General features: G+C 36.7%; 1 protein-coding gene across 3 annotated transcripts in view; it reads right to left on the bottom strand.

Moving 5' to 3' along the window:
* pik3r2 (phosphoinositide-3-kinase, regulatory subunit 2 (beta)) overlaps positions 1 to 24,649 on the bottom strand; it is a 47,690-nt gene that overhangs the window by 10,291 nt on the left and 12,750 nt on the right. For 2 of the 3 annotated variants that reach the window (XM_028472690.1, XM_028472691.1), the window contains exons 2-5: positions 23,383 to 24,171; positions 6,859 to 6,948; positions 1,317 to 1,376; positions 94 to 246 (exon numbers count right to left, since the gene is read on the bottom strand). In XM_028472690.1, coding sequence (XP_028328491.1) covers positions 94 to 246; positions 1,317 to 1,376; positions 6,859 to 6,948; positions 23,383 to 23,701 — 622 coding nt within the window. In that variant the 5' untranslated portion in view covers positions 23,702 to 24,171. The remainder of the gene's footprint in view (positions 1 to 93; positions 247 to 1,316; positions 1,377 to 6,858; positions 6,949 to 23,382; positions 24,172 to 24,649) is intronic. The other variant, XM_028472692.1, reaches the window with a different exon arrangement.

Below are 24,649 nucleotides of genomic sequence, written 5' to 3'. Positions count from 1 at the left end.
AAAACAACAAAGTCTGTTCTCCAAGTTTGCTCTCACGAGTCCGTACCCAGGAGTTCACAAGTACGGAGTATGCATACTTAGAATGTGACTGACCTGCTGATTGTTGGAGCACCTGCTGCTGCATCAGAGCCATCTGCAGCTGAGGGTAGATGCATTGTGGGATGACAGGTGAGGGCAGGTCTTGAAGGTAGTTCAGGACTCCTTCAGACAGGAAACCAACATCTCTCTGACCCATGTCCCCCTCTTCTACACAAAGACAAAACATCCTTACATTAACTGTTCATATTTTTGTATTTTTTTGTGCACTGAAGGCAGCGCAACATATGAACCCTCATGAGTAGATATAGGCAAATGGCGGCCCGGGAGCCACATACAGCCCTCGACTAATGTAATGCGGTCCCTAGAGTAAACAGAACGATTCCGAAAAAACAAACAAAAAATAAATCTATGAAAATACGCAAAATTACAAAAAAATACACAAAATTACAGAAAAATACACAAAATGGAAAAAAAAATACACAGAAGACAAGTAAATCCAAATGATTCTAATACAGACAAGATGACTACAAAAATAGACAAAAATAACAGAAAAATATACAAAACAACAACAAAATCACACAAAACTGCAACACAAATACACAACAGAAATCAGAAAACAAAAAAAAAAACAACAACAACATGCATACAAAATGAGAAATACTGTGCAAAATTACTTAAAATTGCAAACAGGACAACAAAAACTGAAATTTACTCAAAAAACAAGACTACAAATGTAAACACAAAAAATAGGAAATAAAAATAAATGGGAGAATAAAGAAAACGAGAACAAAAATGACTCCAACACAAAATGAACAAATACACAGAATGACAAAAAATACACAAAAGGAGCTAAAAATTCACATAATGAAAGAAAAATATAGAAAAAGACAATAAGATTACACAAAAAAACAACAAAAATAGACTAAACTCTTTGTTCTTTCCTGTGTTAATGCTCATGTTGGTTATTATTCTAAATGTTGACATTGTGGCCCTCAGATGAGACAATCATATTTTTGTGGCCCCCGCCATGATCAAAGTTGCTCATCTCAGCTCATGAGTTTTATTTTATTATTTTAAAGCTCACATCTTTCTTTTACCAGATGCTACATCAAATGAAATGACTTTTTTTTAAAAAAAAGTGCCAAAATCACTAGAACTGACTTCAGGTGATGATGAATACACCACTAAATATTAACTACATTTATTCTCTAGTCAAAATGAGCACAATGTGAATGAAAGTCCAGATTACTACACACACATGCTGTGTTTAAACTCACCGCAGGTGGAGTTGTCTGAAGTGTAGCTCACTGTCCTGTACAACATCTTATCATCGAGCCCTGAGACGCAGAGAAACGATGAGTCACAGAGTAAATAATCATACCAAGCAACAAACACAATAATAGAAAATTAAAAAACACAAACCTAATGACAAACAAAGGTTTCATGGCACACTTTTATCTAAATATAATTCATTACATCCTCATAAGCAAAGACAATGACCAATCTAAGAATGAATTAGTGTTCTTGTTGTCAATTTGGATAATTTTCTGTTATTTTTGTATATTTATGTTGTTGTTTTGTGTGTTTTTGGAGTCACCATTTGTCAATTTTGTACATTTTCTGCTTTGTGTGTTTTGAGAGTCATTTTTGTGATTTACTAGTTGGCTTTTTGTATATATTTCAGTTTTTCTATGTACATTTAATGTCATTTTGTCACTTTGTCTTTTTGTGTGTTTTACTGTTCATTTGTGTATTTTTCTGTAAATTTATATAATGTTTTTGAGTCATTTTGAGTATAATTGGTGTTTTTTGTGTATTTTTGGTTTTTGTCTTTGTTTTTATCTTTTTGAGCAATTTCTTTTCATTTTTGTATTTCTGTTCTGATTTTGTGCATTTTTGTAGTCATCTTGAGTTCAATACCATTTTGTGTATTCTTCTTTCTTTTTGTTATTTCTCATTTTGTGTATGTTTAATGCTTTTTTTTTTTAAAAGTGTTTTGATTCATTTTGTGTATTTTTCTGTAATTTTGTACGCTTTAATTTCTGTATATACCTTAGGGGCCGCACAAAATTAGACCAATGGCCGCATATGGCCCCCGGGAGCCGTCAGTTGCCCATACCTGCTCATATGTAACATGAGAGATTAACTTAAACAGGAAAAATGCAGATGTGACTGTGATAGTTTTGGTTCCCAGGGTGGAAGGACCAGAAAAACAAAGTCTAGACATTTTGGATCCAGGAGTCAGAAACCTGGGACTGGCCTGTTTCTCAGGTAGTTGTAAAATACGGACTTTGGCAGCGTTGAATCACACGCTGAAGGTTTATTCCAATCCTCCTGTAATGTTCAGGGTTTACAGTCAGACCTCCTGTTGCCGCTCTAGCAAGTCACAGATTTAGACGTAGTGAGCAGTTAGGACGCCGCAGCTAGCATGTAGCTAACACCTTGCTCTAAGGCAGGGGTGTCAAACTCATTTTAATTGAGGGGCCAAGCACGAACCAGTTTGACCTCAAGTGGGCCACAGATTATAGGAGAGGGCAAAAAGAGAAGAATTTCAACATCATAGTGTCCTAGTTTTCAATATAAAATTATTGACTTTGTCACCAATTTTTGTGTAATTTAAAGGAATTTTGTGGCATTGTATGTGAGAAGAGTTCTTTCCACTATTTGAAATTAAAAATGATTGCATTCATTTTGTAAAACAAATGAAAACATGCAAGCCCCTAAAAACATAGTGGAGTTGTATTAAATTGCTAAATTTGTCCATCTATAACTGGATTATTTGTCAATTTACACAATAAATTGTGTTTTCTCTGACATATTGACTTTCTTCTGCGGGCCAAATTGGATGGTCTAAAGGGCCGGATTTAGCCCCGGTGCCTTGAGTTTGACACAGGTGCTTAGTTAGTCATTGGCTTTTGTTTATTCTTTTTATTTTGTTTCCATAAAGAAATTCCTACTTTCCATTAATTAACTACTATATATACCATAAATTTTTACTAAATTATATTTGTAATATTATATAAGTTTACACAATAATTTAGCAGCAGAAAGCTCCAGTTTTAGCTGATCTTCACCAAAAACTTTGATGCGCTTTGTGTTTTAATGAGAGAACACATTTAATGTGACTCTCTTTAAGCAGCTCAGTCAGTTATAGGCCTGTACAATATTATTTAATGTATGAGTGAGAAGTTAAACATTTAATTTTTTTTATTTTGCATTGTTGTAATGTTTGATTCTGATTAATATAAATTCATACAATTGCAATGTTTTAATTTTAGTGAGGTTAGTACACATTTATACCCATAAATGCAATTGGACTAATAATTTGCATAATAATTTATTTTTGTGTTTCGGTTTTCAGCCAAGGAAATATATATTGATATGATTGATTGAATTTATTTTGGTGTCACGCACACTATGTTCCCATCCCTCATGGGCTCATAAGACACAGTTCAGCTGCAGTGTAACATTACACAAGTAACAGGCTCCTGGCACAGTTCAATCTTGAATAATGTGTTCTGTCTTTTTTCCCAGGCTTTTGAAATAAAATCTGATATAACAAAGGTTTCTTTCATGAAACACACCTCAAGTTTTTGGTAATAATCTAACCAAAAAAAAAAAAAAACCCCAACGTAAATTGAAAACATTTGCTATCTATTGTTTTTCATTCATGTTTGACTTGCATAACATTTTTTCTTTTTTTTTTTTAGAAATTGAATAGTAATTTTGAAAACAAGAAAAAAAAATCAGGCTCCAACTAACTAATTTAACAGAAATAGACTAATTCTGGTTAAAGTCTATTTACATGTCATAGACTAGTTTTTAAACATAGTGATAGTATCAACTGTCCATTTCCTTTTCTGTGTATGTAAACATACAATATTAAAAATGAGGTTGAAATAATAGGAGGAATGTTTAAGGTGAAAAATGAAAAAGACAGGTTTTGGACGTTTGAAGCTTCCTGAATGATTGAGTGAGTGTAAAACAAATGGAGAATGTGAAAAAGGAACCTGCTGAGCTCGATTTGTTAATGACATGGTGTGAAATAAATCCACTGAGTGACTCTGTGTTAGAAAAGCTGCGTGACAGAGTTTTTGGTTAAACTGCAGGGAATCTTTAGGATGAAAGTAACTAAAGACTCACGTTACTGTAATTGAGTGGCTTTTATGGGTACTTGTACTTTTTTGAGTAAACGGACTTGATTTTATATAGCGCTTTATCCCCACACTGAAGCAGTCTCAAAGCGCTTTACATATCAGCTCATTCACCCAATCACTCTCACATTCACACACCAGTAGGACAGGACTGCCATGCAAGGCGCTAGTCGACCACTGGGAGCAACTTAGGGTTCAGTGTCTTGCCCAAGGACACTTCGACACATAGTCAGGTACTGGGATCTAACCCCCAACCTCTCGATCATAAGACGACCCACTACCACCAGAGCCACGGTCACGTCGAGTAGGGCTAATAAGGGCTGGGAAAAAAATCTATTTCATCGATTTATCAAATTTGTAGAGAAAAACAATTTTTATTTAGCAAATTCTAGTAATTTTCTCACCACAGTTTTTTTCCGACTTTTTCGGGTTCCGTCTTTGTGGGTTACTGTAGCGCAATGTGAACCAGCCCCCTCTTTGTTTACATGTGTTTACCCTTCGAGTAGGCTATATGTGCCACAGGCATGTATATTTTATTATTCGCACTATGATGAGATGCTAAGGGAAGATTCACTCAACTCACGATACAATTCGATTCACGATACTGGGTTCACGATACGATTCTCTCACGATTTATTTTACATAAGGGGACTGTAGACAAATGATGATTGAAAAATATTCCTTTCTTTTTTTGGGAAAAAAAATAGAAAATGCTGTACTATTTTCCTTCTATTTTTCATTGTCAAAAGAATCCATGGATAAACTATTCAAAACAATGCCATTTAACTAAAATTATTTTGTGCCTTACCAATTGGACTTTAAAAAAAAAAAACAGTCTGCATTGTATTTACATCAGATATTTGTTTGAACCAGCAGTGGGCGCTGGAAACCCAGTGGTCGGTTGGCATGCAGTTATTCTGTGCAGTGAAGAAGAGATGCTATGCTAACAGACAGAGCTCATAGAAAAACGTGACTTTTACAGATATTCACGTAATATTACAGATATTTGTTCGGTGCTAAAGGGGTAAGGAATCATTTATGAACATGTTTAAAAGTAGAAGGCGGCCAGAAAGAAAGTAGTAGCAGATTCCGCCCACCGCCTCAGCATTTGGACAAGAGAAGGATAAATATATATAAAAAAGTACTGCGATTCAATTTTCAGAAAAAAGATAACCGTGATACCTATAAATTGATTTTTAACTGCCTTACAATTAATCGTTGCATCCCTACAAAAGTTTATTTTTTTAATTGTAATGTTATAAGTTATATGTATGTAGTTATCCGATTTCTTAATCAGAAAATTTAAGCTACTGTGTGCTGTTGCACTTTTGTTTAAACCTGAGTTAAAGCTTAAAATTGTTGAATGACAGAGCTTCGTTTACTTTTTATTTTGGGATTATTCTATACATTTTAACTCTTGAGGACAATCACAGCAATAAAGTTGCACTTTTGACAACATATCTGATGTCTACAGTCGTTTTTAAGTGTATTGAAAACAATAATCGAAAATCAAATCAAAACTCAAATTTTTCTTCAAAAAATTGGAGATTTTTTTTAGGCAAAATCGCCCAGCCCTAGTATATTTCTAAATCAGTAATTTTACTTGTACTTAAGTGCTTTTTAAAAGAAGTAAAGTAATTTGTTACATTTCTGCACCCAACTGTTTAAAATGATCAACGGACATTGTGCAACTTCACAAAAAGAAGTGACCAGATAACAATCAAATGCATCACATCATAGCCGACCAATCAGATTAGACAAAATGCACCGCGCCAAAACAGCAGAGCATTTATTAGTTATTATTTTATACGTTATTTGTATTATTAATTTAATAATTAGTTTTTTTTTCTATTTTGTTTTTATTTTATTTATTTTTCTTTAAATGTTTATATTATTCAGGGTTCCTACAGCTTCAGTCAAAAGTGTGTAGTGCAGACGTGCAACTGGCAGCCCCCAAAGTAAAAACATAAAAATACACAAATAAAACAGACTAAAATACTCAAAATCTCTTTAAAAACACACAAAATGACTACAAAAAAGCCAGAAACCTATAAAACAACAGAAAAATACAAAAAATAAAAACCATTAAGAACCATTGTAATTGGTTCCACTATCGTGATTGCGCAATTAATTTAAGACTTTTGAAACATTGATTTAAGACATTTTAAGGACTATTAAGACCTTATTTTTACATTCATGAACTTCATGCCTTTTAAGACTTTTTAAGGATCCGCGGGAACCCTAATTATTCATATTTAGCAGTTATTTCAGCCTGATAATTTTTTTCTTTTATATTTATTGGTGTTATTTTATTTAAAATAATTAATGAAAAAAAATATGTTTTGACAAACCTCTTATTTTATACATGCCTTTGTGAAAAATGAAATATGTAATTGTGCAAAATCATCTCTTCCTTTATAAGTTTATACATGAGATGTTTACTGTCTGCAAATAGGGGGATGGGGGGGTGAAAGTAACTCGTAACTTTTACTTTGAGTACTATTTATGAGCTACTTTTTACTTGTATTTGAGTATTTTATGACTTAATTCTACTTGTATAATTGAGTATAATTTCAATCAAGTAACAGTACTTCTACTTGAGTAGAATATAACAGTACTTTTTATTTTACTTTTTTGGGTAAAAAACGTTGACGTGTTTGCGTACCTCTCCTCTCCACGGCTTGGATCAGGCCGACCAGCGTGGGCGGAGCCATCTCTGGGGGTGTGAACAGTTCGCTCAGGTCTGGTACAGAAGCTGAAACAACAACAACACAAATCTCGTTACGCGGCTGCTACTGCGCTGACAAGCTATAGCTAGCTGTTAGCTAGAAGATGCGGAGCATGTCTGTCATTTGGAAATGAGTGCAAAAAAAAAAAGCACACGGCACTTTAACACCAAAGTCACGAGACCTAAAAACTACAAATGATAAAGAAACAAAGTTTTAATTTCTCTTACTTTAAATAAAAAGTACCATTGACCATACTTCAAACAATAAAGAAATTAACTATCACCTTTTAACTTTTTAAATTGTAGCAAAGTGGGAGGAAAAAAAATACTTGTTTTTACTATTCATTGATTTCATTTTTCTTTCTTTTCAACTGGCAACAGCACATTTCCAGTGGGAGAGAAAGAGAAACCAAGAGGGAAAAAACAGACAAAGTAAGGATGCACCGAAACGAAAATTCTTGGCGGAAACCAAAACCAAAACCGAAGTACTAACTTCACTAAAATTAAAACATTGCAATTGTATAAAATAATATCAACGCTTCCAATATTAAATTAATTTAAAATATCAAAATATTTGTTTTGCATTGACATTCCGACATACACCCATCCTCGTTCACAGCTGTCAATGTAAAGCAGCTTTTAGTTGTTATGTTGCAAAGAAGTGGAACAAACTGCAGCAAATTTCAAGTTAAAAGCCTTTCTTTTCTCTGCTGATGACTGAGACACATTTTTCAGAATTTTATTGTATATCCAATGTTGTTATTGTTGATTTCAAACTGTTATTTATTGATTTAGAAACTCTGTTTTCTGTTGCACTTTCTAAAGTCACGTAAAGCTCTCTCCCTCTCTCTCTCCCTCTCCCTCCTTCGCTCTTTGCATGAGTGGAGCACGATAAAGGATTTAATCAAAACTCCTGAACAAGCAAAAGTCCCTGGCAGTGTGCCAGGCCCGACTCGGCGAGGACAAGCAGCCCGGACAGTGCCTCCCGTCTAAGCCCCTCAGAACGGGGCAACGGGCCGGGTCTGGGTAGGGGTTTGAATGGAAGGCCCTGGCCCAGCCCCCTGTTCCTGGCACGGCTCGACTAAACCGCTCCTGATTATTAATTTGAGGGGAGTTCAGACAAGAAACGCTGCATCAGCACATTCCTCCCCCCCCCTCTCTGTCTCAGAATTTATATGGCTGTGTTTTGGTCTTAGTCGCTCTATTCTTCTTCTTCTCCTCCTCCTCTTAGCCTTGTTCAGACTTTGTATATTTCACTTTTTATTTGCTGCTTCTTCTTTTCAATCTTCCTCCTCAACTGTTGGAAAAAATGTGTGATGGAGTCTGTGAGACGGACACAGGACCTCAGATTCTTCTCTATCCCAGTTGGCCCATGTTGCCTTGGCAGGTCTGCGGAGCATTGCATTGTGTTGGTTTTTCTTAGAAATCACAGCAGAGCACAGTGTGTGAACTAACACTGGATCTTATTCCAAACCTCCTCCTGGACGACTTTCTAAGAAATAAAAATTAATTATTGCTTCTGCGTTTCAACGTCTTTAAATAGTTTAGTTAGAAACAAGTGTGTGTGAGAGGAAAAAAGATTCAAACTGCAGCCCCTGGTGTTTCCACCATGATTTAAAGGGGAGGTATGATGAAAAAAAATCACTTTATAATGGTTTTACTACAGTGATATACATCCCTTTAGCCTCATTCAGAGGTCCAAAGTTGAAAAAGTTCTGTTTCCTCCCTTCCTTGTTATTCCACATTGTCACAAGTTCACATCTGCACAAAGAGGGGCCAAAGAAAATTATTCAATCATAAAATATCCAAGTAACTTGATTCATGTTTAAAAACCTTACCAATAAAATCATAATAATACATTTTATTTAGAGGTGGCTTTCAAATCAATCATCTTCTTACTAAAGAGTAGTGTGAGCTTCTGTCTTGATCCACTTAAAGGACTGGACATAATAATCAAACCGCTTATGTTACTACCATTTAAAGTCATGTATTTAGAGAGAATTAATGATATCATAGAAAGTTTAACTGTATTCCTTGCAGCACCCATTCATTTGATTTGTTTGGTTGCTAAAACTAATTGCAGTTAAATTTAGAAACTAATGCATCCCGATTAACAATACACCTAAAGTTATTTGCCACAGCGCGAGTATTATAGAGGGTTTCTACTTACGTCACGTTCTGGGCAGTAACTCGGATGCGCTGCCATATTGGAGGCACTTAAAGGTAAACACTGCAATGGATAAATGTCTGAAACTACAGAAAAGCTCTTAAAAATGCGTTATAGATGCAAAGGCATACAAGGAAGGACTTGGTCCGCAGGAAAGGGAAGAATATTTTAAAAAGTTAGGGTTTATTGATGGTGCAGATGATCCATACGAGTTGGCTCCCTCGTCTTGGATCAATGATGACTAGGAGAGTCTTCGGTCTATTGCGTATCCTGATATGGTCAAGTACCTGGTTTTAACCCTAACCCAATCTGGGTCATCCTTTAGATAAAGTTCAGAGCTTTTAACTGGAATACAATGGGAAATACAGCTCTACATTTTAGATCTATATTATAACAACTGTGTTGCTACTGTAGCAGGCTATTAAATGTGATTATATTAAGTCTATAATGTCACATGCAGTAGCTTGATATGAATTATATTCTTATCATCACATTACAAAATTAGTTGAGAGCCACTGCTATCAACAATTCACTTACCTGACAAGAAATGGGCCGAACAAATTTGGATGTTGCCAAGAATTTTGCCTCGTAGATCCTGGTTTAGCGTCGCTAACCACTGATAACTGTTGAAATTGTTCTCCCTGATTTGTTACAACTTTTGGCAGTCTATCAAACTCCAAATGTTTTCATGGTCTGACTGATTGTTACAGCCAAAAACAAGGCAATAAATCACCATTTCTGCTTTGTTTACCTGCTGAGTACCTCCAATATGGCAATGCGTCATGAAAACCCTCTATTCATTCATAATTTATGAATTGCTCTTCATCAGTCTGTTATAGGCCTCTAAGTCTCTGTGTTGTTTGGGTTTAATTATCAATATGAACTAAGACCTTCCCAGGTAGGAAACACGGTTTCCTCATCCTAGTTCCTTTAGTTTTTTCTCCTTTATGTCTTAAAGCTGCTGGAAACTATTTTTATTTAAATCAGATTAAAGAAGTATAAGCCATCCTAGATCAACAAATCAAAGATCATTTGCTCCAAAAAAAGATGTAAAAGGTTGAAATTGAAGCTCGGAAGTTTATTTTGATCTCCAGTGTAAACACTCTCTTATTGACATTGTTGGAAAAGTTTGGTGCATTGCATTGTGGGATATGGAGTCCTGTAGACTGATGCATAAAAGTGTTTTTCCTTCATTCTTATTGTGATTTCCTGTGTTTCTTCTCCAGAAAAAAAGGACAGTGACTGCCTTGACTCCATTTTTCTTCTCGTTTGTTCCCAGTATTCCCGGTGATATTTATTTATGTATTTATTTGTGACACGTGAACGTGCTAATATTTTGTCTTAAATAAAAAATTGCACCTTGCCCTTAGCCTGGTTGGCTAAGGGCAAGTGCTAATATTATTGCACATGGTTAGCATTAATATATCTAATATATTAATATATATATATATATATATATATATATATAAAACCTCACTCCACCAGACATTCACTTTCATCTAAATTCAGATCTTTCTGTGTAAACCCTAAAATAAACATCAACAATTGTTTTTGCCGCAACTTTCAGTGAAAACACTAGAGATGTGTTTTTTTGGGGCAAATATAACAAAAAACACAGTAAGAAAGAAATAAAAACACTATGCACATGTCTATGGGACTCCATATCCCACAATGCAACACTCAAGTCAGAAAACTGATCAGTGGAGAATATAAACCTTTTACATGTGTTTTTTTAAGCACATGATCTAGATTTATTGATCCTCAAAGTCTACAATATTTCTTTGTCTAATTAAAAAAAGCATCTTGAAGAAAACCACCAACACACTCAGGGAAAAGATTGGTGTGCAACTGTGACAAACTCCCACATTTCCAAAATCCATTTGGTTATCAGGGTTTATCATGTGAATGTATGTTGGTCTCATCATTTCCTATATTGGAAAGGTTTTCCCAAAACATTACTATGCTGATATCTTAATTTAATTTCCTTTTCCTTTCACAGATTGAATTTAAAAGTTGAAACAATGATAAAAAAAAAAAATGAATTTAAAACCAGAACATCTGTTTTTAATGCGGAAATAAAAAGCTGACAAAGTGGACACATACTGCAAAAATGATAATGTGTTGCTTCCAATAGTGGAGTGGATGAATTATTTAGTTCCAGAATGTGCACCCTAATGGAGTTCAGTTTGGGTGAAAGGAAAAGGGAAATAAAAGTGTGAAGTTACCAATGAACAACTTCAAAAAAGCTTCCAGACTCTCCTTACTTTCCTCTGGGAAAGGCATGGAAAAGTGGGCATAGAGGAGATGCATAACAACTTTATCTCTGCGACCGCAGCGTGCACAGCAGCGTGCACACTGGCAGAGAGGGTTCCTGTGACCTGAGCTGACACCGGGTTGTGGTGCACGTCAGGCCTCAAACGTCACCTTTATGTACACATCACATGAAAAGATGCTCTATATTCAGCTACTCTCCCCACATTTTAACTTATCAGCCCTGCTCTTAAAAACATGACACGTAATCTATGGGGAGAGATTTGTCTCAAAAATATTCACAAATAGATCCAAAATTTTCATGTGTTTTTTGAGATTTTCACGTGTTTTTCAGAACACGTGAAAATCTGAAAAACATGTGTAAAAATCTATAAAATACACAGAAAAATCTGGAAACCACATGTAAAAATGCAAAAAAAACGCATTTGAAAACCTGACAAACACGTGAAAATCTGAAAAATACACGAATATTAGAAAAATGGGAAAATCTGAAAGATACACGTAAAAAACAAAAAAAAAACATGTGGAAATCTAAAAAACACATGCGAAAATTGTGGATCTATTTGTGAATATTTTTGAGACAAATCTCTCCCCATAACATAGTTTCCAACACGTCAACCTGAAATTGTCGGGATTGGAAATCTCTTCTCTTTTTTGTTTTGTTTTAGCGTCTTGCAGAAGTAAACTGGATGAGGTGAAGGTAAATATTTGCTTTATCTCCTCCATCAGTGGAGCTTATGTAATACACAGCAGGCTCAGCTCCATTCTACATCCCTCTGCTTTAAGGGTTAGAAACTCAATTCTTTCCCAGCGTAGGATAGAAATTAATGCACCTCTAATCTCTGAAGTTTGTTCCCAACACTGCATCCTTTTTTTGGGCTAAATTTAACACATTCCTCCACACAGAGCAGACATAATGTTAGGAGGACAAATAATGGCAGAAAAGGAAAGAAAACTGCAGAAAACTATAACTAACAGATTTCAAACCAACCTGTGTTCTGAGAATCATGTGCCTATTTACTGGCATGTCTCAACTTGTATTTAATTAACAGATTTTGATACTTTAAATCAGGGGTTCTCAACCTTGGGGTTAGGACCCCATTTGGGGTCGTGAGATACTAGGTGGGGGTACCCAGATGCCTTTAAGAAACTAAGAATATATATATATATATAAATATATATATATATATATATTTTTTTTTTTTTTTACAATTTTAAGCCAATTTTTGCTTATTTTTACCCTTTTTCTGCAACTACACCAAACTTGCCATATTTTAACCTATTTTCATCACTTTTTCTTGCCATATTTTTGCTCTTTTTAATGCATTTTAAAGATTAAGATTAAATCGGGGCTTTCGCCTTTAATTGGCCATGTAATGTTATTACATACATGGAATTTGTCCTCTGCATTTAACCCGTCCCTTGAGAAGCAGTGGGCAGCCATTTTTGCGGCGCCAGGGGAGCAGTTTTTGCTACATTACTCCCATTTCTGACACTTCATCAAATTTCAATACCTTTTCTGCACATTTTTGTCACTTTCAAGACATTTTTGACACTTATAAACCCTTTCCACCACTTTTCCCCCTAACGTCAGATATTTTGCCCCATTATTGTCACTTTTAACCTCTTTTCACCATATTTCATGCTTACTTTTGCCAATTTAACCACATTCACGAATTGTCATGCCCATAAAATGCCCCCCCCCTCCCTAAACCAATATTGACACTTTGAACCCTTTTTTTAAATCACTTTTTCTGTCCATTTTTGGCCAGGTGCATATACTATCGTAAGGCTGCACAATTAATCAATATAAAATCGGAATTGGATTATTTATTAAGGGGGATTTAAAAGAAGTTAAAAATCGGAAAATCAATTTTCCCGTTTAATCATGTGTAATCACGGCAAGTCTACAAACTGTTAAAAAACAACTTTCAAACACTGCTCAACCTCTTCTTTTTAAATGTGAATTGTGTGAGGTTTCTTCTAATGCAATGTTCTCTTTTTTAAATGCTGATGGATTAATTTTTGGTGGGGCATGTTATTTTATCAATCCCACAGGGGATTTAACATTCTTGGTTAATACCAAGACTAAGGCCTCAGATTTTCTGCGATCACAGGATATAGACGAATATCTCAGAATTAGCCATGATGTTAAATAATATGACACGGAATATACTCTCAAATCCATTTTTTGGGAGTATATCACACATTTTAACCATTTTTTCCATGATAAAACAGAAGGTGTTTGGATTAGATAAACATAAAGACCTTGCGAACCACCAAATCTTACATAGCCACTATAACATGACATGTCGCAATGCAAGATTTTGTAGTACGTTATTTCAAAGTGCGGTTCCATTCAGCACTTCTGAAATCTAGAAAATATAAATACAGTATTAATAAGAGTCAAGTCATACAATCACTACAGAATTACTACGCTAGTTATTACACTAAATTAGGGAAAACCTATGAAAGGGAAATGAAACCGAATTAAGAAAAAAATTGAAAACAGAAAATCAGAGGTTTTGTTACAAGAGAGTTTTAAACACACACACACATATTATATATATATATACCAAAAACCAGATTGTTCTACGGCAGTGGTTCTCAAACCTTTTTGGGTATTCCTCACTTTGACAAATAACACATTTTCAAATGTATTGAACGAACAAGGAACATGTAGTATCAAATTTCATAATAAAACATAAAAAAACTAAATAGAATAATAATAATAATTAACTGCTTAAAAACAAAAGTAAAAGTGCAACAGTCAAAAACACAGGAAATAACCAAACATTGTTTGCAATCTGTGCCAAAAAAGCTTAAGAAAACAAAAAAAATAAATTATTTTCTTAAGTCAGCTATTGAAAGTTTGTTTATTGTTCCGTTCCACTTCACATGCAGACGTAAATCATTTATTATTTTATTCCCAGTCTAATCATTTAATGCTCTTTTAATTTCTGCTGCATTTTAAGGCTTCTCGTCATTACTTTCTTTGTGTGTAGGCGTTTTTTCAGTGTTAATGATATTTATTGTCAATGAAGAAAGATTTTTAAGAAGATTGGCACTTCTGTTTGTCGCGCCCCACCTGTCGTACCTCCATTCCCCACCAGGGGGCCGCGCCACACACTTTGAGAAGCACTGAGAATAAATCCTAGGTGATAAGATTCCAGTATCTACATTTCTTTCCTTTAACATAAACTCAATATTGGGTTGCCTGGTGTTATTGGCGGGTTTATTTAAAGAAGCCACTACAGTTGTAAATATTACAGAAGGATTACTCCTAAAAAAGAATAATAAGAAAAATAGGAACAGTGGTGTAGCATCCAACAGCAGTGTAACAGAGGAACACAATCGACCTTCAGGAGTGGAGTTAGCCTGGCCAACTACAATAAAAGCTCAGCCTCTCATAAACACTCCCCTTTATGAAACCAAGCCCAAACCTATGAATATGTTCCACTATTTATGATCGCTATGATTTCACTCCATCGGACTGACCTCTTGTGCTCGATTAACAGATACGGTTAAAGTTTGCTGAAACACTTTGTGACAGCATGTGTTTTTCATTTAATGTGGTGACAAGTCCAGTTGGCGTCTGGTTCACGGCTGCTGTGTAGCGTTGTGTGTGTGTGTTACTAGTCGTGTTTCACTGCTGCATGTCTTCAGTGCATCCAAACTATGTGGATAGGCCATGAATCACGCTGTCTGTCATGCCTCTGTCACTACATATCTCAGACTAAGAGCAGGGGGGGTGCCCTCCCCTCCCTCACGTTTTCAGCTCGTGAGCTACTTTTAGCACATACGACACGGCAAAAACCCTCACCAAATATAAGAAGTAACAAAGACGTTTATTCATCGTCACAAAGTGTGTGTCTAAGCGCGCACATAAAACTAAAGATAACAATAAGAAGTCTTATCTCCTGTCTGAAAACGGTCTTCTTTGAACATGATAAGTGTTGTGTAAACCTCGATATATATTTAAATTAATACTATTTTAATAAAGTTGTATTAAAGGCTAGTCGTATAATAACTGCGGTGCAAATGTGTTTTCCTCTTCTCCTAATCGTACGCTTTACAAACATCGCTCAGCTATGATACAGCCTATATTATTAATCATATAGATCAGTGGTTCCAAACTTTCCACAGTCCCGTACCCCTTCAGACATTTAACCTGAATCCATCGACCTCCTACTCCTGCACACTTAAAAAACATAATAATGCAATGTCATAAAATGTAGCCCTACAATGAAATCTGTATCTGAATTTCACCTATCCTGTTGAGGAATAATACATAATAATAATAATATGTAAGCATAAAATAAAACATCTGGCATTTTCAGTGAGAAACAATCTTTTTTATATTTGAAAAAGAAATTCGACATATTCATCACTTTAAAATTTAAATAGAACTCACTACAACTTTAATGAGAGACTGAGGTTCAGAGGATGAACAGAACTTTGTTCAAGGTTCAAGGTTCTTTATTGTCAAATATGCACCATGTTAAACATACAGCACAGATTAAATTGCAATCCCCCCCAAGCCCCAGTGCAAACCTGCAGTGCATAAAAAGAGCACTTAAAACACAAAAACACACAAAAAAACAACTAGCAATACTATACAACAAATAACTTAACTAAAGACATTCGGACAACAAATAACGAACAACAGACAATCGACAGACAAGGCACTTGTGAGTGTTCCACTATGAGGTAGAATGTGGATAAATTACTATGAGGTAGAATATAAATAAATTACAGTATTAATAACATAAACAGAGTGCAGATTAAATTACGAAGTTAAAAAGTGAGGTAGTGTGCAAATAGTACAAATAGCATAACAATACAATGACGGCTGTGCAGAGTTTAGGGTGCGTGAATTAGTGGAGCACGCGGGGGGTGGAGGTGGAGGGGGGTGATGCCAGGTCCTGTAGGGGCAGACTGTGGCAGGATGAAGGGGGGGGGATGGAGGGCAGAGGGGGCAGAGGGGTGAAGGAGGGTAGAGAACTGAGGGCAGAGGGTGGAAGGAGGCGGAGCGGGGATGGAGGCAGGGGCAGGAAAGGGGATGAGTGGACGAATGGGAGGGAGAGCAGGGAGGGAGTTGAGTCTCCTAATGTTTGGCTGAATTTGAGAGTCTGAGTCTTAAATCGTTCTCCACGAATAAGTCTTGTTCTATATTTTGTTTTCATGTTTGTCAAAGCTGACAATCCACTTTCACACAAGTACGCAGTAGCAAAGCACGTTTTGCTAACGCAACGCAATGTAGCTGTCGGCATATTTTTGCTTTTCCAAATTGAGATCGTTTCTCTGTCACCACTAGAGGGCAGTATTACAAAAGCCAATGTGTAATTTGTCACAGTGCATGGAGGCTCCTGACTGCTGCTCGACTTATATTCTAGTTTACAATGTTGTCGTGCAGTTTTTATGGGTTTTTTGTCACGTAACCCCATGAGAATGTGTGTACCTCTGAGGACATAATTAAGTCAGGTAATGTAAGGCTTCATATTTTCTGCAACTGCGGAGAACAAATAATTTTTTTTTTTTTATTATAAACAAAATCATGAGGAAATTGCCACCTGACACATCGATATATTGCATCACGACATACAAATTGTGAATCGTATCATATCTAGGGGTGTCCCGATCCAATAATGATATCGGATATCGGTCCAATATCAGCCAGTAATCAAATATGGGATTTTATCGGACTGCATCTCGAATCTCCTCAGTTGTCCCCACTATACACTGACAGTGTAAAATAACTGAAGTGAACATGAATTGTTGAGTATTGTTCTCTGTTTGATTAACATCACAAAATAAATCATTAAAGTATGTATGATTCGTGCTGATATTGTATCGGATCAATATCAGTATCAGCCAATATCCAAGGCAGCAATATCGGTATTGTATCGGAAGTGAAAAAAGGTGTATCCCTAATCATATCTTCAGATTCAAGGCAAAGCACAACCCTAGTATATAAATAATCACTACCATACATATATCTATCTACTAGGAATGTGCGATATTTTATCGTTTATGATTTATCGTCAAAAACATTCTCACCGGTAAGAATATGTCATCCCACGATATAAACGATAAATTCCCATGTCGGAAATTAGCGAGGGCCACGGGCCATTTGTCCCTCAATTTAGCCAAGAATGCCCCCAAAAAAACATGTTCCACGGCCAAAACTGCCCCTGTTTGTTGTCAACTTATTATTCTCTGGAACGGAACGCTGTTTACGGAAGCTCTGATCTGCACTGCCACCGCCCCACGCACACACCGCCATCTGCGTGTGCGCGGTGTTTGTCACGGCTACCAGAAGCTACTATGCTGCGATACAACATGAACTGCTACTTGGTTAAAACCAGACAACCATCCAACAAAGGGAAATGATTCAAGTTCCTCCGTCAGATCCACCCAAAGTTAGGGGACAGAGATGAACCTTTAGCAATGATTATGAACTGGAAACTCTACTAAAGCTAACTATGCTAAGCTAACACACGGACGAACAGAGCTAATGCTAATCACTCCATATAAGGAATAGACCAAGTAAAAAGAACACGTCTTACTGTCATAAAACCACAGAGAACCACAGATTTGTTTATGGTCAGATTTAACACTTTATGGAAGACTAAAAGCTAAACATGTCACACGTTGTGTGAAATAAATGTTGGCATAATATTAATGTAACTATGCATCCGTCCCAATTTGTGAAATGCAATATTTTTCAATTATATTTCACGTGTTCACAGACAAAGTTGGTTCAATTAGACTAATGTAACTATTGAGATTATTACACCTAATTATACTGAATGATTAAATCATCAGCTTGATCTGGTTTAATTATAGGAAATCAGAGTTATTTATTAACCATAACTTTATGTAACTCATTATCAGATAAATGAAACAAGATTCAGCAACAGTAAAAACACTAATGGGGTTATTTTTGCTTTTCATGTTTTTTGAGAATTTTTTTTATTTCAAATTAGGAAATAAATTAATTACATACAATAACACTAATGTGACCCAGATGCACTAATATATTGCATAAAATATCAGCTGATGAACTCTTTGAGTCAGCAGCTATTGTATCCTTTTTAAATGTGTCTAATGTTGACGTATTCACATTTACTTGTGTTTGTAAAGAACCTGTTTACACTAAGTTGTAAAAGTTATTATTTTTCATTTATAGTTTTTATTTATCGTGATTTTTATCATTACCGTGATAAATACCAGAAATTATCGTGACAAAATTTTTTTTGTCAATATCGTCCATCCCTACTATCTACCCACTTATTTGTGTTTGTAATCCACTTATTGTTGAATTAAAGAGAAGAAAAGAAAGTCATCCAAAACTGTGATTTTCCTTAACGTATTCCATAAAATTTCCCCAAATTGAAAAAAAAAAAAAAAGGTTAGAAAACTTATTTAAATTTGATTAAAAAAAAATAGGGCACAATATTTTTTTAATTGCTTGTTTTCCAGTGGCTGATGTAAGAATAAACTGGTTCGTATCTGGCCCCTAAACTAAAATGAGTTGCACACCCCAATGAATGAGGGAAAATAGATGAAACAGAAAGAAAACAAAAATGTGTAAACATGAAAATATAGAAAATCACAGGCTTTAGGAAGGCCTAGTTTTCTGATTCTTAATCAAACTATACCCTTTCAACGCAGCATTTCACATCTAAATAAATGTCTGTCTTTTAATACTCTTTCATTAGCAACAGGAGAATATTCAGCGTGGCCTTGGCATCAACTTTAGCCCTGGCCTCTCTCTCCACTCCTCCCACCCTCCTGCTCCTCCTACGTGGGTTCTTTGAAAGTGTTTTCCTGGTAGGGCGCCGGGAGAGCAAGCAGAGGCCTCTCCTTTCTGAGAACTGGCTTTGCAAACATGTTTTATAGCCACCCAGAGACAGTATCAGACGTGTATGTGAATCGGAGAGGGGGGGAGAAGCTGCAGAGAGCGAGGATAGGAGAGAGCGAGCGATGGGAGGGAGGGTGGGGGCATGGTTGGTGAGAGAGAGAAGCAGGACGAGTTTGCAAAAAATGCCAAGCCATGGTTCACTTCAGCAGGCAGTTAAAGTGAGGCCAGGGAGAGGAGAGAGAAAAAGGGGGGGGAGAAGAGAAGCTCTCCCTCTTTTTATAGACTCAAATAAACTGGAATAAAACACAGCGGCACAAATGCACATATCATGCGTCACAAACAAAAGCATGTATTTTGTTCAACAAAAAACCCGTCATTTACATTTCACAGGTTCCAGCTCATAAAACATTGCACATTCTCTGGTCTCGGAGCTTCATTTATTTACCTGAACAACAGATGGACACTAGTACTTCACCTCTTTGTACAATCTCACACCTGCTTTTCACACAGTGGAACAGCATTTGCATGAAAATGCAGCTCGACTTGAGTGAAGTCGGAGAAGTGGAGAAAAGGTGAGGAGTGAAACGAGGACGTACGGGTGAGGAGGGAGAGGAACTGGCACCGACTTTTCAAACCTTTAACGAGTGGAACGACGTCTAAAGTCAGGCTGAGTCTGTGTGACTGATGAGCTGTGTTTACCACAGGCCTGTTGATGGTGTTTAACTCTGCAAACACCAGCCATTAAAACAATAAACTGTTTGAAATAGGGCTGCACGATTATGGCCAAAATGATAATCACGATTGTAATCACGATTCTAATCACAATTATTTATCAAACAGTATTAGAGAAAAATCTTTTTTTTCACAAACAATATGTATACAGTTTACAGTGCAATGTAATTAAAAAAAAAAAAAACTTGTGTCACCCAAATGTAAAATGTAACCCAAGAATTCACTGCGATGGACTGGCGCCCTGTCCAGGCTGTATCCCTGCCTAACGCACAATGAGAGCTAGGCACCAGCAGACTCCCGCGACCCTGAACAAAAAGAACGGGTCATAAAATGGATGCATGGAACCCAATAATTTAAAATATACCAAAAGCTAACTGAATAAATACACTATTAAAGAGTACTTAGCAGGTATTTTAAACGTAAATATTGCCGACGATTTGGTTAATTTAATTGTGGCAACCAAAATTGTGATCACAATTACAATTTGATTAATGATGCAGTCTGAATTCAACAATACAATGATTAAAAATCTCCCTCTCAGTCATCAGCAGTAGAGAAAAGAAAGGCTTTTAACTTGGATTTGCTGCTAAAGTCTGTTCCACTTCTTTGAAGCATAACAACTAAAAGCTGCTTTATATTGTTAGCTCTTGGTTTCTCTTTTTCTCTCCCACTGGAAATATGTTGTTGCCAGTTTACAGGCGAACAGTAGAGAGGATTAAAGTTTAAAAAGGATCGGTCTTGGTTTTCTCATTTTCAATTTTTGGTTTCAGGCGAGAATTTGTGTGCATCCCTACTAAAAATCACACGGGATTACATCGCTAGTGAGACGTTAGCCACAATGCTAGCCCCTCAGCCACGAATCCAACAGTAAAAATTCCATAGAAATGTGTGATATGGTCCCAAAACATTATTTGTGAAAGCAGAGAATCACCCTCACATTTTGCATGAAATCCTGCACAGCCGTGTGAATGGAAGAACAATGTTTCTGCTGTCACGAATCAACAGGTAACATGATCACGAGTTCAGCTAATACACCATCAGCTAAACCTGTCTGTACCAGAGCCTTTTTTCTAAGGATGCACAGATGATAATTCTTGGCCGAACCCTAAAATGAGAAAACCAAGGCCGAGAACCAAAACACCAAAATAAATTATTACGCAAAATATTAGCCCCATTGCATTTATGGCGCTGAATGTGTACTAACCTCACTAAAAGTAAAACATTGTTTTTGGTGGCAGATTTTTGCAGAGCATCAGTACTTTTTTCATACTTGAATGGAGTCATAATAATCTGAACCGATTGTTCATCACAACACCACAATAAAAGAACACTGCAGAGAAGCTCTGCCTTCATTTTTAGTCACGGAATAACACGATTACTCGTCGAACCGTTACCTTTAGCGCAAGATTTTTGGCGGAATTTTCCGATGAAAAATAGCATGTTTATGTGTGACATTGTCCCAAAACATGCATGCGAGGCATTCCTGTGTCAAATCAGGGCTTGATTTTAAGAAAAGAGAACTTTCAGAACTTGAATTTAGTTTTTTTCCATCTATTTTCAGGGACCACAGAAAATCGAGGCCTTACTAAAGTGTTTTTCTTTAATCCCTCACACTAACACGCACACACGCACACGCACACGCGCACACACACACACACTCTTCTCTCCCCTTGTCTCTCCACATCACAGACACCAATGCCTGCTGCCCAACTGGTTTGTCTCACTGTCCATCAAAACTTACACAGATACTGTTGTCCTCACCTGCCTCTTTCTTGCTTTTTTTTTAATCTCATTTTACACCACAACAGAACATTAAAACATTGAAATATTTTGCTCCTTTAGAAAAATCCAAAGAACTTTACAGCATATATCAGGCTGAAGTAGTAAAAAAGTTAGTAAGTGAAGCAGAGGTGATCTAGAGTTCACACACTATGTGCATAGAGTGCTGAAAGTAAAAAGGAACAGCAGAGATTAGGGCTTTTGAGTCGTATAAACACTTTTTATTTATTTCCTCTGGCTCCATGTGACTACTTCGTCTCCTTTGGCGTTTACGTACAGAGAAGTAATAAGCTAACTATCAGGAGGAATGGCAAAAATCTTGGGAGGCCGAGAGCAAGTTTTGGTCGGAAATCAAAGCAGAGCACGCACAGGTAGATTTAGTCAGTGCCAAGTGTGTGTTTGAGTTGGACCGCTGCACCTTTCATAACATAATGAAAAAAATCAGTATAAATATGAAAAGCTGAATAAGAAATTAAAAAGTCACAGGTGTAGATTGAAGCAGAACAGACGTCTTATACTCAATGATGGATTTTTAGAGCAGTTTTCATTTGCACAAAAAACCTCTCAGTTCCTTTCCATCCTTTCGATCCTTCACCCATACTTACTTAAACAGGGGTCAATATCGCATCACTGCAAAGGACGGGCCTGCGTTTTCTTTTGAGCCGATAAGGCCAGATGTAGCTTGGATGCCAAAAACAGATGTGAGTCCGAAATGTAAAAAAAGCCACACAGATGGACACGACCCATGCCAGAGCCAAGCAGGCGGGAGCATGAGCAGGGCAGTCACGCAAGTGCACGGATTATTTTGTCATTTAAAGCACACATTATGTGCTGTGTGACACGTTTGGCACCAAAAAATTTAAACATTAAAAAAAAAGCATAACCCCACAAACACCAATTATGTCTAAACAGGGTTTGTTTATGGCCATTAAAGTAATTATGTTCATAAAACAAAAAAACGATTTGAGCGCTGCAATTGAAGTGACCTTGTTTGAGACTGTGTTTAATAGGGGTCTTCAACTTCTTCATTTCCGATACTACACCAAAATTATATCTTTAAGTATTCACGATATGATCTTACATATTTTTATTAATTATTTTGTAGTATGTAAAAAATAGAAATTTGTTTTTGTTTTTCCACTTCCGATACGATACCGATATTGTATCTATACGCATTGATCGAAACCTCTATCGATGCGATAAAATCATGAATACTTTTATTACTTATTTTGCAGTGTGGAATGTTAAGAAAAAGTCATTAGGCAAATCTGATTGTATTTATTAGGGGTATTCCGATTGGATGATCAAAACAAGTTTTCTCAAACTGGGGTTTGAGGACCACCAAAGGTCCACTTCAAGAAAAGCAAAATCCAAATTTTAAATCCCCACATTATTGCTAATATTTACTTTCTGTGACTAAAAACCAGTTCTGCATTTTATTTTCTTTCATTTCAATGAAATTGGCAAAAATAATTTTATGGCCAAAGTCGGAAAAAAATGCTTAATAAAACAATAAAAACTACAGATCGTCCCTAATGCTGTAAATACCTTATAATTATTGTAATCTTAGAATCTTCTGTAAGCAGGACTTATTTGTGGCAATGATAGAAACTATGGCCTGAAGGCCACTGAATGCATCTCTTACCTTGAAATGCGTCGGTCTTGGGAGCTTCAGGAAGAGGCCGTTGCAACCGCGGTTGACTCGATGGGTGTGTGATGTTGATGGGACCCACGTACTCTACGTAAGTCCCTGGGAAGTCGCCTCTCTGTTTGGTGCGTTCGTTGTAGCCGAGAAGCCACCCGAGACCCTCGGGCTGCTCCGCGCACCCCTCCTGGTAGTTCTCCAACGATGCCAGAGAAGCTTTGCTGACGGTTAGAAAGTCTCCAGGCTGAAGGTCCAAGTCCTCCTCCTGGACCCTGGTATACGTGTACAGAGCACGGTACTGAAATCCTTCCACCGCCATTTTAACTCAGAAGAACTTAAAATGGCTTCAGTCTACAACAACTGAGGAGATCCTTTACTGAGACTCGATCGGGTGTCGAGGTGCTCTGATCGGTTTAGTGGTTTGGAGGAGAACTGGATGGAGAGGAGAGGGAATCACCCGAAACTTAGAAGCATTGTTCAGAGTTTTGTTTTTATCGTACTGCACGATGTTGTATCGTTGGCAGCAGCAGCCACTTCAGGCCTGGCCAGTGTTGGTGGACTGGACCACTTTTCTCAGCTTGATACCGCGGTTGAGCCAGATGATAGAGCAGAGGGAGCGCGTTGGCAACATGCTCTCTGAAGCAGCAAAAACCTGCTGAAGCAAGCCTGGTATTAGGGCCCTGTGTGCTTGGTTCTGATTGGAGGACGACCGTCGGCAGTGGGAAAGTCTTTAATCCTCCGCAGTGCTCTCAGATCTCCAGCGTGATCTGGGCATGAATTGTGATTGACCTGTGTGACACAAAAACAAAAAATAAACAATTAATTACAGTTAAACGAACAAGATGAACCTGATCAAAAGCAGAATAAAGCAACAAATCTGCGTGGAATGAGTTGAAGTACTGCATGAAAATGGCGAACTGGCACAACTCCATGAATTAGCGTCTTCTCTCAGGACACGCGGATCTGTTGCTCTCAACATTCACACAATCACAGCCACAGCAAAGACTTCATGGAACTTCTCGAGAAAAACAAAGCTTTGTGCAACTCACCCACAACTGTGAAATGAAAATGGTTTTATTTATTTTTTTGCAAAGCAAGAAACGAAACCGAGAACTGCACGCTGGGCTTTTTCAGCTCGCGGAATTCTTTATGAAACAATTTACCACAGTTTCCTCCCAGAAGGGCAAGGAAAAAAAAGAAGCTCTAAAGTTTAAAAGATAAATGGTTTTCACTTCACACTGTCCAATAAAAAACTTTTGAAATTGTA

The sequence above is a fragment of the Gouania willdenowi genome, chromosome 17 (assembly GCF_900634775.1).
Source record: "Gouania willdenowi chromosome 17, fGouWil2.1, whole genome shotgun sequence".
NCBI classification, from domain to species: Eukaryota; Metazoa; Chordata; class Actinopteri; order Blenniiformes; family Gobiesocidae; genus Gouania; species Gouania willdenowi.
Note: the sequence above shows the minus strand (reverse complement) of the source record. Positions and strands in the feature narration are given on the sequence as shown.